The following is a 14,669-nucleotide window of genomic DNA, read 5'->3' as shown; positions in this document are numbered from 1 at the left end:
CAAAAAAGGTTTGATAACCCCTGCATTAAAGAACCATATGTGTACTACTGAGCATTAACGTATGTTCCATGGAGAGGAAGATAATGATGACTAGTTGCCTATAAGTATTGTAATGGTGCTAAAAGTCTAACTTCAGAGCAGGGCCGCTGCTGGCCAAATGGGGGCCCCAAGCAGACTTTTACAGTGGTGCCCTCTTTAGTTAAAAAAACAAAAAACAAAATCACACACAACTATAGTATGTGTGAGAATAGAACTTTATTAAAAAGCTATTGTTATCATTTATAATTTTATTTTGACACCAAAACAAACTTTAATTATACAAATATGCAGTTATATATTATAGCCTATATTTCTGCATCTGTACTTGTGTAGCTAGTCGACTTTAGCTTAATCTAATGTGACAAAGCTGATCTTACATTTCAGTATAAATTGTGTTAAATAATTTTGGAGATTGACTTAATGTCTTTCTTGTAAGTAAATTGAAAGTCAGCATCTCATCCAACCACAATCCCATTCATCCGGATGACGGATTTATCAAGATAGGTTTTTTTTTAACGATGGCAAGCCGAAATGTAATAGAAGTGGCGAGGCGCTTTTTAAAATGCAATGAGTAAAAAAAGTACAGATAATTGCGTGAAAATGTAAGGAGTAGAAGTAAAAAGTCGTCTGAAAAATAATTACTCCAGTAAAGTATAGATACCCAAAATATCTACTTGAGTAAGGTAACAAAGTATTTGTACTTCATTACTTGACACCTCTGCTATTAATAATCTTTTTGTCCTCCTGTGGGTTTTGCAAACATTTAACAAAAGTATTAAAGGTATCAAAACTTGTTACGTTTATATTCTGTCCTCATCTGCTCATCTGCATGTACATAGTAGCCTATGCTTCATAAGGTATGTACTGAATTTGGTTTATACTGTTTTGATGCACCTACTGCCTCAAATGCACTCTTCTGATGATGGACGTAACATGAAGCTCCACCATCTGCTGGTCAAAAAGTATCTTTGTCTGAGCTTGCGCCTGATTCTGGATAAGCAAGTGTCTAGCCATATAAATATTTAATATATTGTGTTTAATTGTTTAGAAGAAAGTAGCCATTTTGGAGATGAGAGGTTTATATTCGACAGCAATGGAATGCTTTACCATTTGAGCTACAGGAAATCAAAAATGTACAGAAATATACAGAAAAAACTATATATAAAATAAAACATAGTACAAAGTACAATAAATATGTGTTATCTATGCAGTAAGCTTATTGACCAGCCTACAATGCTTACTAGAAAATGAAAAACTGAGAAAACCTGGTGTAGAAGAGTAGGGTTTAGGTTGAATAATAGAAAAATAAAAGTAGTATTATGATCTGGCTGGGTAGGGCTGTTAAACAATTAGTTGATTAGTCGCGATTAATCGCATACAAAATAAAGTTTGTAAAGAATAAAACTTTTATTCTATATATACATAATAATCACACAATAAAATTTAAATTATTATATATTACAATACACACACATTATGCTAACACAAACTTTTATTTTGTATGTGATTAATCATGATTATTTATTTTTTATAGCTCTACTTAATACGGATATGTTGGCACACATGGCATTCGCACCCACAAAAGACTCTCCCTGTTATTGCCACATTCTGCATATTGCTAATTGTACTATTTATAACTATATTTTGAAAGGTTGCTTTGTTTAACACTTTTTGCAATGTTTAAATCCAGTTCGCAGATCCCTCCCAGAAGGTAATTCCCTAAAATAAACGGCACTAACACCTCAGCTAACACCTTGCTATATTTCTCCTCTCTTGCAGCTTGTTTTTCCTACACAAGAAAGCTATCAGCGCGCTGCATTCACTGCTGTGCAGTCACGACGCGGACCCCCGCTACACCGACCCCCAGGTCCGCTCGCACATCGCCCAACTCTACCTGCCACTCCTTCCCATCGTTATGGAGACGCTGCCCCAGCTTTACGACTTCACCGGTCAGTTAGTCTCTTAAAGCCGAGCACCCACAATAGAACGGCCCGGTTATCTCTCGCGTTATTTATATGAACTCTTTGTTTATGAGTTAAACAGTCTTTCAAAGGTCAGAGCTCCAGAGAGCCATTCAAAGAACTGAACAAAAGTGACATTTCAACTGAGATGTGTATCTCTCTGCTTTTGTTTGTCACAGACACATCCGCTCAGCGTGCACGTCACGCCGCTGCGCTCGTCGACGATAGCGACTCGGACAACGGCACCATCAGCCAGTCTGTTGCTATGGCGATAGCCGGCTCCCCACTCCCTCATTCCAAAGCCAACCCATTCACTTTACCTACAGTGGTGAGTACCTGCTGAGAGGTTTCCTTTTGTAAATATTTAATACATGTTGCAGATATTAAATGATTGTAGCTCATTATGCAGCCTATGCAGGTTCAATAATAGCCTACAACAGATATTTATACCACTGTACACCATCAGAAGTGTTAGACTTTTAACACTTTTTGCCACAAGGGGGCTCTGCCATGTCATTTTCCTTCATTGGCGAATATTAATGGCTTGTGTATTGCAGAGGAAATGAGAGTCGTTTGTGTTTGAGTGTTTATTGGTCATTCGGGTGTGTAAGGACATCCTTTGTTTATGACAGCTCCTAACAGGCTGCCGGTTATACCGTCTAATGTTGCGTGTCAGTGTATGTTGGGTGTAAAGCTTTGTTTGTCTCTCCTCAGACAGCGCGCCCATGCAGCGCCCTCTCCGCTGAGTGCAGCCGGACTCTGTTGGTGTGTTTCTTGTGGGTGTGGAGGAACGCAGATGCAGGTCTGCTGGAGCGCTGGGTGTCAGACCTCTCAGTCCCTCAGATCAACCGTTTGCTTGATCTTCTGCACCTGTGTCTGTCCTGTTTTGAATACAAGGTACATTCGTTGTTCTCACACATCGACTGATGTGTATTATTAACAGTCAGTGGCGATATCTGGAGGATAGCAGTGTCTAAGATTAATTAATTGACCTGTGCCCATAATCTAAAAAATGGTTGGCATGTTATTCAGATTTCAATAAATGTTTCAATACTGCTACATTAAAGGGCAACTATAATGGCCTTTTTACAAGATGTAATATAAGTCTCAGTTGTGCCCAGACTGTGTCTGTGTTTCAGCTCAAAATACCCCACAGATCGTTTATTATAGCCTATCAAAATTGCCCCTATTTGGGTGGGAGCAAAAACGTGCTGTTTCTTTAAATGCAAATGAGCTACAGCTCCTCACTCCCTTACAAACAGATAGTGAGTGCTTTCAGTTAAAACAGATCTGATTAATACAGTCTGAGACAATAGTATCTAGTGGACAGGGTACAACTCGCTGAGGGTGGAAACTATGGTAATGCAGGACTGTAATTGGGCGGGGCTTTATCAATGTGACCTCACATTGATAAGAGAATCAAAACAGCATATCTAATTAGACTGTTTTGGTTTAATGGATATTAAAAAACAAGGAGCGGGTGGATTTTATTCATCGTAGGGTTGTTGTGTTCACATACTGCTAGCACACATTGTGTCCAAACACCTTGTAAAAGTCTTTTTTTTCGTAATAGGTGCCCTTTAAGTTTTTTTCAATATGTTATGTCTTTTTTATACAGTTAAGATGTTTTTATCTAAATCTTTTTACTCTTGACTTTCCTGTTCCCAGGGAAAGAAAGCCCTGGAGCGGATCAACAGCCTGACCTTTAAGAAATCTCAAGACATGAAGGCTCGTCTGGAGGAGGCCATACTGGGCACCATCGGAGCCAGACAGGAGATGGTCCGCCGCTGCAGAGGTACAACCAAGGCTCTTTCTCTCTGTGTGTGTGTTTTGTGAATTTAGCAACACTGGGCTTCATACCTCTCTCTCCGTGTTTTTCAGAGCGAAGTCCTTATGGAGGTCAAGAAAACGTCCGGTGGAGAAAAAACGTCACCCACTGGAGACAGAACGCAGACAGAGTGGACAAGTACGTTTCTCAATTTTTTTATGTCTTTCCATTACTCTTCCCTTTCACTTGATGTCTGTATTGCTGCTTTTTAGCTGTCTGTGGACCTAATAAAGCACATAATCACAGGGTGCACGTCAGGCTGAGTGTGTGTGTCGGGTGGGCACTATGAATAGCTTACTGTAAACACCATCTCTATGCAGAAGTAAAGCAGAGGTGGAGCAGGAGTCTGTAGTGGATGGAAACTTGGCGACAGAAGCTGCTCTAATAGTCTTGGACACGCTGGAGATTATAGTGAAAGTAATGGATGCTTTGTCTCTCTCTCTCCCTCTCTCTGGCTCTTTCTCATTAATGTGTTTAAATGCATTTTCAACAAACACGTGTTTTACAATATCCATGCCAGTTTCATGCTGGTAAACAGTGTTTTGTTGTTTGTGTCAGACCGTGGTGATGTCCGAGCTGAAGGAAAGTGTTTTGGGTGGAGTATTGAGAGCGCTGCTCCACAGTATGGCAGGAAACCAGAGCGCCCTCTTCCTGCAGCACTGCTTCAGCACACAGAGAGCTTTGGTCTATAAGGTTTGTGTCTCCTGATTTGTCATTAAGGTTGTCCACTTATTGCTCATACTCACACACAATCGTGAGGATATTAAAGAGAGATGTGCTGTTATTCTGTGTATGTAGTAAATCAGAAGTCTTCAACCTTTTTCAGGCCAAGGACCCCTTAATGGATAGAGAGAAAGACCAGGGACCCCCGGTACATTAATCAAATTACGAATGGATTTACATTATTATGTTTACATAACAGAGATATCAAAATTGTTTTGGATATACACAGTCACATACTGTTAACATACTACATAAAACATAATTTACATACTTTTAACCTTAATTTTAATCAAGTTTTTTATTATTTAATAAATATGTTAATATTAGTCTATTAATACATTTTCTTGCTTTTTCATCTCCGCAAAATAATAATTACAATAATTTTATTTTGAATTTAAACAATATTTGGAGGACACCTGGTAACACCACCAGGGGCCCCCGGACCCCCTTGCATAAAATCAGGGCTTATTCAACAATTTTGTTTACATTTTATTTGCAATTATTACATTATTTATAAAATATTAACATATAATGTGAATATATCAGCCACCCTGCTCTATAGATATCTTAAAGGTGCCTTTATTTTGCATTGTTCCCACGGGTCCTTGAAAGTTTGTGAATCTGGGGGGGAATCAAGGCCCTGGGAAGTTTTTGAAAATATACATGCATAGATACAGGTCATTGAAAGTGCTTGAATCTATTTTATTCAAGAAGTTTTCTGGAAAAAATCCATATTATTCGCTGTGTTGTGTAGGATAATATTATAAAAATTCTAGCCTTTTTAAGCACATGTGCTAAAATGTTTGCTTTAAATGCTTACATCTTCTGTTTGCGAATGTTGATTCATATCAAAATGCTTTTTTGCATAGTTGTGTTTGACACATGAAAACGTCTCGGGTTACGTATGTAACTGTTGTTCCCTGAGAAGGGAACGAGACGCTGCGTCTCCCTTGCCATACTTCCTGCGTCCCTGTAATGCCGTCTTTGGCAATATTTCAGAGAGCGATATATTTCCTGGCTCCCACGTCACCCTGTCTTTTTCATGAAGCCTCACCATTGGTTGAATTTGATATACACATTCAGACACACTTACCCCTGGACATGTCCCCAAAGTGTCACCGAAGTGGCGCAGCGTGAGTTCCCTCGAAAGGGAACCGTAACAATGTATCTTTAAAGGTAACACAATGTAACCTTGCTCAGTCACCGAAGTGGCGCAGCGTGAGTTCCCTCGAAAGGGAACCGTAACAATGTATCTTTAAAGGTAACACAATGTAACCTTGCTCTCACTTGAAATGTGTCCCCACATTTAGTCCTTGAATTTGATGGTATTGGACCTGGAAAGTCCTTGAAAGTTCCTTGAATTTGAAGTTAACTAAGGTGTGGGAACCTTGATTTTGACACTGTCCACGTCCTCATTCCTTGACGTAACTTCCATCTATATTTGCGTCAAAGAGCACATTTTTGTTTATTTTTCGTCTGCAAGTGAGCAAAGTTTATTTTTTCTACTCAGTCACTGTTGCACATTTTGGCACAAAATACTGAAAGACTTTGACTGTTGCCATCATAAGCTTGATTTTATGTGACATTTTTCCCTCATTATTTTTGTTTGTATTAGTTGTTGTTAATGTTCCAACTGGAAAATGCAACTGCTTAACAAGGCACATAATATAAAAATATTGATAAATGAATCAAATCACATCGAATTATTGTAAATTACCACAGAGAAAAATCTATATTGTGTATGTGAAGCAGGTGTATGTGAGCAGTAGGATGTTATACTATCTGTGCCTGTCTTTTTATCAGGGATTTTTTCAGAGATTCATACTTTTAAGTTTATTTATTAAAGATGTTCAGGTTTAGTCACCTGTATGTATTTAACAGATTCTTGTACTGTATTCAGTTGTAAGGAGAGGCTTAACTCCTGCATGTGTTTGTAGTTTCCAGAGATGTTGTTTGAAGAGGACACAGAGCTGTGTGCAGACCTGTGTCTGCGGTTACTGCGTCACTGCAGCAGCAGCGTGAGCACCGTACGCAGCCACGCCAGCGCCTCCCTTTACCTGCTCATGAGACAGAACTTTGAGATCGGAAACGTAAGCCTCAACTCCACCTTAAACCGCTGGGTTGGATACCTGTGGTTACTGTAAACGCTTGTTTAGAGATTGTGTAGTAAACTTGGTTTATTTTTTGTATTCTCTAGAATTTCGCCCGTGTGAAGATGCAGGTGACCATGTCTCTGTCTTCACTTGTGGGAACCTTTCAGACCTTCAACGAAGAGCATCTGCGTCGCTCCTTAAAGACCATTCTTACCTACGCTGAGGATGACCTGGAGCTCAGAGATTCGCCCTTTCCTGAGCAGGTACGTAAAGATCTCGAGGCATAACTCAAAGGTTGTTGCTTTAAAATCCACATGGTGTTCCATTTAATAAAAATAGCCAAATAAAAATATTTAAAGGTATAGTTCACCAAAAACTAAAAATCTGTCATTATTTACTTACTTTCAAGTTGTTTCAAACCCATATTAATGACTTCTGGTAAACAAACAGGAAGATATGTTGAAGAATGTTTGTATCAAAACAGATCTGGGGTACCATTGACTTCCATAGTAGAAAAAAATAATATGCCTTAAATTATCTGTAATTTCACCTCTACAGGTGCAGGATCTGGTCTTCAACCTCCACATGATTCTCACCGACACCGTGAAGATGAAGGAACACCAGCAGGACCCAGAGATGCTCATAGACCTCATGTACAGGTCAGCATTCTTCTTTCTTAAAAACCTCAGGAGCTGCGTTGATCCCGTGACGTGCTTACAAATCCTTATTTTCCTTATTTAGGATCGCTAAGGGTTATCAGAACTCTCCAGATCTGAGACTCACCTGGCTGCAGAACATGGCAGGGAAGCATTCAGAAAGAGGGAACCACGCCGAGGCAGCACACTGCCTGGTTCATAGCGCCGCCCTGGTGGCCGAGTACCTCAACATGCTCGAAGATTGCCGCTATCTTCCCATCGGCTGTGTGACCTTCCAGGTAAACCATGTGTTAGGCTAGTGTTAAGTATTGTGCTTGGTATGAAATCGTATTGTTTGAAACGTAATGAATCAAACAATAAGCTTGTATACAAATAATGTTTCATTAAATGCTTTTAATATATTAAAAGAATTGTTAAAGGAATAGTCCATTTTCTTTAAAAAAATCCAGATAATTTACTCACCACCATGCCATCCAAAATGTTGATGTCTTTCTTTGTTCAGTCGAGAAAAAATTATGTTTTTTGAGGAAAACATTCCAGGATTTTTCTTATTTTAAAGGACTTTAATGGACCCCAACATTTAACAGTTTTAATGCAGTTTAAAATTGCAGTTTCAAAGGACTCTAAATGAGGTCTTATCTAGCGAAACGATTGTGATTTTTGGCAAGAAAAATAAAAATATGCGCTTTTGGACCACAACTTCTCGTCTTCCTCCGGTCCTGTGACGCGCCAGCACGACCTCACGCAATACGTCATCACGTCAAGTGTGGAGAAAGAGGACCGTTCCAACATTGTTGTATGTGGAATGATACTAATTAATGTCTTTGTGTCAGTTTATTGTTTAAAATGGTCCGCAAATGTGTGTTTCAGACCTTTCGACGTCATCACGCAATTACGTGAGGTCGCGCTGGCTCGTCACACAGCTGAAGGAAGACGAGAAGTTGTGGTTTAAAAGTGCATATTTAAATTTCTTGCCAAAAATGACAATCGTTTCGCTAGATAAGACCCTTATGCCTCGTTTGAGATTGTTTATAGTCCTTTGAAACTGCAATTTTAAACTGCATTAAAACACTTAAATGTTGGGGTCCATTAAAGTCCATGTAAATGAGAAAAATCCTGGAATGTTTCCTCAAAAAAAACAAAAAAACATAATATCTTCTTGTCTGAACAAAGAAAGACATCAACATTTTGGATGACATGGTGGTGAGTAAATTATCTGGATTTTTTTTAGAAAATTGACTAATCCTTTAAGAAGTATGACACTGTTTTTTAGCACCTTTGACACTCAAGTTACATTTCACAGAGTATCTCGTCAAATGTGTTGGAAGAGTCAGCGGTGTCCGATGATATCCTGTCCCCAGAGGAGGAGGGCATCTGTTCTGGGAAGTACTTCAGTGAGTCGGGGCTCGTCGGGCTTTTGGAGCAAGCAGCTGCCTCTTTCAACATGGTGAGAGCTTCCCTTTTTCCAAAATCACTTTAAATGCACTGGTATCCAAGCGAGTCAACGGGATTTAGACACGTATCCATATTTTAGTGTATTAACTCTTAAATCAGTGGTGACCTGACCACAGCCTCTGTCTCTCCTCCAGGCCGCCATGTATGAAGCCATAAATGAGGTTTATAAGATCCTCTGTCCTATTCACGAGGCCAACCGAGATTTTAAGAAGCTCGCCTCCGTCCACGGCAAACTGCAGGATGCGTTTAACAAAGTATACAATCAGAAACCTTTCAATGTGTGTGGTTTACCGAGATGTTGGATGTTTGATTGATATCCTTCTCTGTTTTGGTGACGATGCGTTCCCTGCTGTGTTCACGCACAGAGTTCAGGATGGGAGGTAGGGCTTACCGATCTAACTGTGCTTTTGGATTTATCAGTACCATGTGTTGCACAGTTTGTTTTAGCAGATGATTTCTCTCCTCCACTAAAAACTTGTTTTTCATCTTGTTTCATTTCTCTTTGGGCTCCCCCTTTCGTCTCCGTGTGGCCTGGCCCGTGATGTCTGGATGTTTTTCTGGTGAGTGCACAGAGATGAACTTTGCTTAGCCAAGCTGTTTCATTTCACTGTCTGACACACTTAAATAAGTAAGGCCATTTCACAAGGATGCAGTCAGTGTTGTTGCAGGGCACATGTGTACAGATTTGCATATGAAAACCCATCAGTGCTGTTCCCTTAGGCATGAAGTGTCAGAGTAAAGTGATGTCAGTTTAGCTTTTATGTGTCATTTAGTACTCAGTGCCTCTGATCTGTCTTTGTGTCGTCAATGTTTAGGTCACAGAGGATGTTTGGCACCTACTTTCGCGTGGGCTTCTACGGTTGCCGCTTTGGAGATCTGGATGAGCAGGAGTTTGTTTATAAAGAGCCTTCGATCACCAAACTGTCCGAGATCTCGCACAGACTGGAGGTATGTCTTCAGTTATCGGTGATTCAGTGATGATCATGACAACAAATATGTGACCCTGGACCACAAACCAGTCATAAGTAGCAAGGTATTTTTGTAGCAATAGCCAACAATACATTTTATGAGGGAAATTATAGATTTTTTTATGCAAAAAATCATTAGGATATTAAAGGGGACATATCATGAAAATCTGACATTTTCCATGTTTAAGTGCTATAATTGTGTCCCCAGTGCTTCTATCAATCTACTAAATTTGAGAAAGATCAAGCCAGTAACTTAGTTTTGGTAAACCATTCTCTGCAAGCATGTGTAAATAAATAGGTCATTGAAATTTGTCTTCCCTTGTGATGTCAGAAGGGGATAATATTGCCCCTTAATCTGCACTATCCAACCACAGCACTGCCATTTAGTGCAGCTATCAGCTCATTTGCATTTAAAAGGACACACACCTAAACGGCAAATTTTTGCTCACACCTACAAAGTGGCAATTTTAACATGTTATAATAAATTATATATTATCTATATGATATTTTGAGCTAAAACTTCACATATGTACTCTGGAGACACCAAAGATTTATTTTACATTTTTAAAAAAAGTTGTGAAATGTCCCCTTTAAGTAAAGGTCACATTCAATGAATATATTTTGTAAATTTCCTACCTTAAATATATAAAAAATGTATTTATCATTAGTAATATGTGTTGCCAAGGACTTGTTTCGAATAACTTTAATGGCGATTTTCTTAATATTTTGATATTTTTGCACCCTCAGAATTCCAGATTTTCAAATTGTTGTATTTCGGCAAAATATTGTCCTATTCTAACAAACCATGCATCAATGGAAAGCTTTTTTCAGCTTTAAGATGATGTATACATTTCAATTTCAAAAAATTTACCCTTATGACTGGTTTTGTGGTCCAGGGTTACATATGAAGAATAATGCTTTGTGTGCGCACACTGGTACATTTTCATGACCCAATTTTAAATGTGCAGATTTTAGACCGGACCATTATTAGGCCAAATGGTACTCCTAGTGGGTCAGACATGTCTGTCTCATATGATCATTTGTTTCTGTTGTAGGAATTTTACTCTGAGCGATTCGGTGATGATGTGGTGGCGATCATTAAGGACTCCAACCCTGTTGACAAGAACAAGCTGGACCCCAATAAGGTAAGATACTAATGGCATACAGCCTTACCAAACAAGGACACCAATGTGATCATGTCTGTAAAAACCTAGCAAAAATCAGTTTTCTGCATAAAATCATCCAACATAAAGGACATTCTGTGAAAATATAACCTTGATATCTTTAAAGGGGACATATCGTGAAAATCTCACTTTTTGTATGTTTAAGTGCTATAATTGGATCCCCAGTGCTTCGATCAACCTAGAAAATGTGAAAAAGATCAACCCAGTAACTTAGTTTTGGTAAACCATTCTCTGCAAGCATGTGAAAAAATAGTTGAAATTTGACTCCCCTTGTGATGTCAAAATGGGATCTTACTGCCCCTTAATCTGCACTATCCAACCCCGGCACTGCAATTTAGTGCAGAGACAGAGAGAAAATAATTGACAGCACAATTGAGTTTTAATTTCAACAAACCACCATCATGGCGATCAGTGTTTGCATTTCATCAGCTCCTTTGCATTTAAAAGGACACAACCAAAAACAAAAATTTTTTTGCTTACACCTAAAGTCAATGGCAAATTCAACATGTTAAAAAAAGGATCTATATGGTATTTTGAGCTAAAACTTCACATACCTACTCGGCAGTGTTGGGAACGTTACTTTAAAAAAGTAAGTAGTTATAATTACTAATTACTTCTCACAAATAGTAACTGAGTTAGTAACTGCGTTACATTATTATAAAAGTAAATGTTAAATGACTAAATTGGATACTATAGAGAAACCACTATTTTGTGGCAGCATGTGACGATGTGAGGTGCTTTATTAGATCAGAATTACTTGCCACAGACGTGGAAAGACTTTTTCTTCATGGGCATTAGTTGCACATTACCAGAGTTGGGGCTAGTTACTCAAAAAAGTAATATATTACGTATTACATATTACTCTCAAAAATAGTAATGCCTTACTTTACTTTATTACTCCCTGGAGAAAGTAACTAGTTATATTACTAGTTATATTACTAGTTGCATTTTCTTTTCTGGACAAGAATGTTTATTTGGGCAAGCCACGGCCAAGAAAATGCTGGCTTCCTTACCCGCTACCGGACGCGGGGCACAGCGTTCGGAGAAACATTAAAGAGTGTGCACTTCACCGTCAAGTTATTTTCCTTCCGTTGAATATAATAAAATATGACTGAATCTCCACCCGTCGAAACTAGCTTTCTGTTGCTGGGAACCTTCCTCTGAAAAAGAGCTGTTGTTGACGCTTCCATTTTACCGATCTGTCTTTGAGTGTGCCGCTCTGTGCTGCTGGCTGCCGGGTGTCGACCAATCGGTGATGGTAAATGATACCTTGTGCCAAACTTAGACCAATCACTGTTCCATTCACGCCCTCCTCCCCTTCCCCTTTGTTCTCTGTGTTTTGTGCCTTGTGTGATGAAGGTGCTACTGGCGAATGTAACTCAAGTAACTAGCTCGGGAAAACTTTAATAATATTACCATTTTCAGACGGGTAATGCCTTACACTACTAGTTAATGAAAAAAGTAATATTATTACAGTAACTAGTTACTTTGTAACTAGTTACACCCAACACTGCACATTACACAAACATTCTTGCCTTTCACCTCAACAATGGAAAAGTAGTGCTTTATACTTCGTGTTTGCGACTGCTACCTTTGAGCTTGTTGTACTTGCCATCGCCCTGTCACCGGTGTTTTCGGAGTAATTGATGCGCGATGACCGGGCTGCATGCCAGTGCTTTGAGATGGGGCACAGCAGCAGCACCGCTGCTCGTTAAGAAGAGAAAAATTACGTATTTTCATGTCAGTCTACAAAAGTCTCCAACCACGCCAGAAAAGATCGCTAGATTTGTCCTAGTCGCTTTTTTCAAATAAAGTCGCTAAAGTGATAGAAAGTTGCTAAATCTAGCGACAAAGTGATCAAGTTGCTCAGACTTTTTAACACTGCTCGCGCTCGGACTGTGCGAGTGGGCGTGCCTGTGTGTGAACTCTGCCTCTGGTTGGCTAACGATGGAAATTAAGCCAATCATCATCAGCTATGTAGTTGTCCCACCCTCTCTAACACACATGCTGCCTTCACGTGCTATGGGAAAGATGATATTTTCCATTTGTGAACTAGAATTTACCAGTTTGCTGCGTTCAAGTGCATTTTCCATTTGTGAACTGGTATTTACCATTGCTTTTGTTGTCATTAGGAAAATGAAAGATGGACATCCGGACCTGTTATTTTGGTATTTTTAAAACTGACACTGAGTGTTAACCTATTATATTACAATTGTCAATGACACAACATTGTATAGGCTATAAAAAACTATCCGCTAACAGTAGCAAAAAGCGTTTAAAAGTGTACAATGCTTACCATTCACGACGTTGCTGCTGCTCTCCGCCATTTTGAAAAGGTCATAGGTAATCTCATCTCGGCAACTCGGCCATCAAAATATTTTACGAGTTGCCCAGTGGAAAATACCACATGAGGGGTGTTCATGTGCATTTTCCAAGTGGGATTTTGGTATTTACCATAATTACGATAGCATGTGAAGGCAGCAACAGTGTTTGGCTGAGAGAGCGAGCCTACGCTGGTGAAAATCACTTCAGTGAGATCAATTTTAGTAACGCGCAGCATTTTAAAGTCAGTAGCGATAACGGCGTTATAACAGGGGAAACAGTAATTTATTTGATTACTCGTTACTGAAAAAAATAACGCAGTTACTAACGCAGATTACTTATAACGCCGTTATTCCCATCACTGCTACTCGGGGACACCAAAGATTTTTTTTTAATCTTTAAAAAAGTATTGTGAAATGTCCCCTTAAATATTGTCTGAGTAAGGTCATATCAATGATTAAAATCAATACGAGTCACAAGTTTGTTTTCATTTCAAATTGTCATGATTCATGACCCTGAAATTAAGATATCAGAATTTTTCAGGGTAAAAAATTTTGTATTTTGTACACATTGTAATATGGTAAACGTATTGACCCTGTGCTATGTTCTCAGGCATACCTTCAGATCACATACGTGGAGCCCTTCTTCGACACTTACGAGCTGAAGGAGCGCATCACGTACTTCGACAAGAACTATAACCTGCGCACGTTCATGTATTGCACGCCGTTCACACTGGACGGCCGGGCCCACGGCGACCTGCACGAGCAGTACAAACGCAAAACCATCCTCACCACCTCTCACGCCTTCCCCTACATCAAGACGCGCATCAACGTCATCCACAAAGAGGAGGTATGGGTTGCTTTTAAACTGGAGATTATTATATTGTACAAAATACTGATTTTACAACCTTTGTGCTGTAGATCATTCTGATGCCAATGGAGGTGGCGATTGAAGACATGCAGAAGAAAACACAGGAGTTGGCCTTTGCCACCCATCAGGAACCCTCTGATCCAAAGATGCTCCAGATGGTCCTCCAGGGTTGTGTGGGCACCACTGTTAATCAGGTAATCTTAAAAGTAAATACGTTTTTCCCAATGATGTTGCCTTATCTGTAGACGTGAACCTATCATTGTTGTCACACAGGGTCCGCTGGAGGTGGCTCAGGTCTTCCTGTCTGAAATTCCAGAGGATCCCAAACTCTTCCGGCATCACAATAAATTGCGTCTCTGCTTTAAAGACTTGACCAAAAGGTGCACATATTCTTGAAAACACATTCATGCTTGATAATTATATAATGAGACCTCTTTCTTAAAATCTCAGATTTTTTTGTTTTGTTTTAATATTGGTCTTATTTTTTGGCGCCTAATGGTCTTGTCTTTGGTTTGGTCTTGGTCTCAGTTTGACTCCCACTGCATCTGTTATGCGAGGCTCTCTTCATGC

The 14,669-nt window shown here is 39.4% G+C and overlaps 1 protein-coding gene across 3 annotated transcripts in view; it reads left to right on the top strand.

Annotated features, from left to right (window-relative positions):
* The window catches only part of dock6 (dedicator of cytokinesis 6), a 65,678-nt gene that overhangs the window by 49,273 nt on the left and 1,736 nt on the right, over nt 1-14,669 (top strand). For all 3 annotated transcript variants that reach the window (XM_073857008.1, XM_073857007.1, XM_073857006.1), the window contains 19 exons: nt 1,819-1,988; nt 2,180-2,328; nt 2,715-2,897; nt 3,669-3,795; nt 3,882-3,966; nt 4,149-4,245; nt 4,387-4,521; nt 6,489-6,641; nt 6,749-6,907; nt 7,203-7,303; nt 7,386-7,578; nt 8,604-8,747; nt 8,890-9,022; nt 9,122-9,135; nt 9,578-9,703; nt 10,779-10,868; nt 13,842-14,078; nt 14,150-14,293; nt 14,373-14,479. In XM_073857008.1, coding sequence (XP_073713109.1) covers nt 1,819-1,988; nt 2,180-2,328; nt 2,715-2,897; nt 3,669-3,795; nt 3,882-3,966; nt 4,149-4,245; nt 4,387-4,521; nt 6,489-6,641; nt 6,749-6,907; nt 7,203-7,303; nt 7,386-7,578; nt 8,604-8,747; nt 8,890-9,022; nt 9,122-9,135; nt 9,578-9,703; nt 10,779-10,868; nt 13,842-14,078; nt 14,150-14,293; nt 14,373-14,479 — 2,547 coding nt within the window. The remainder of the gene's footprint in view (nt 1-1,818; nt 1,989-2,179; nt 2,329-2,714; nt 2,898-3,668; nt 3,796-3,881; nt 3,967-4,148; nt 4,246-4,386; nt 4,522-6,488; nt 6,642-6,748; nt 6,908-7,202; nt 7,304-7,385; nt 7,579-8,603; nt 8,748-8,889; nt 9,023-9,121; nt 9,136-9,577; nt 9,704-10,778; nt 10,869-13,841; nt 14,079-14,149; nt 14,294-14,372; nt 14,480-14,669) is intronic.

The sequence above is a fragment of the Misgurnus anguillicaudatus genome, chromosome 19 (assembly GCF_027580225.2).
Source record: "Misgurnus anguillicaudatus chromosome 19, ASM2758022v2, whole genome shotgun sequence".
Lineage (NCBI taxonomy): Eukaryota > Metazoa > Chordata > Actinopteri > Cypriniformes > Cobitidae > Misgurnus > Misgurnus anguillicaudatus.
This window is presented reverse-complemented; position numbering and strand designations above follow the sequence as displayed.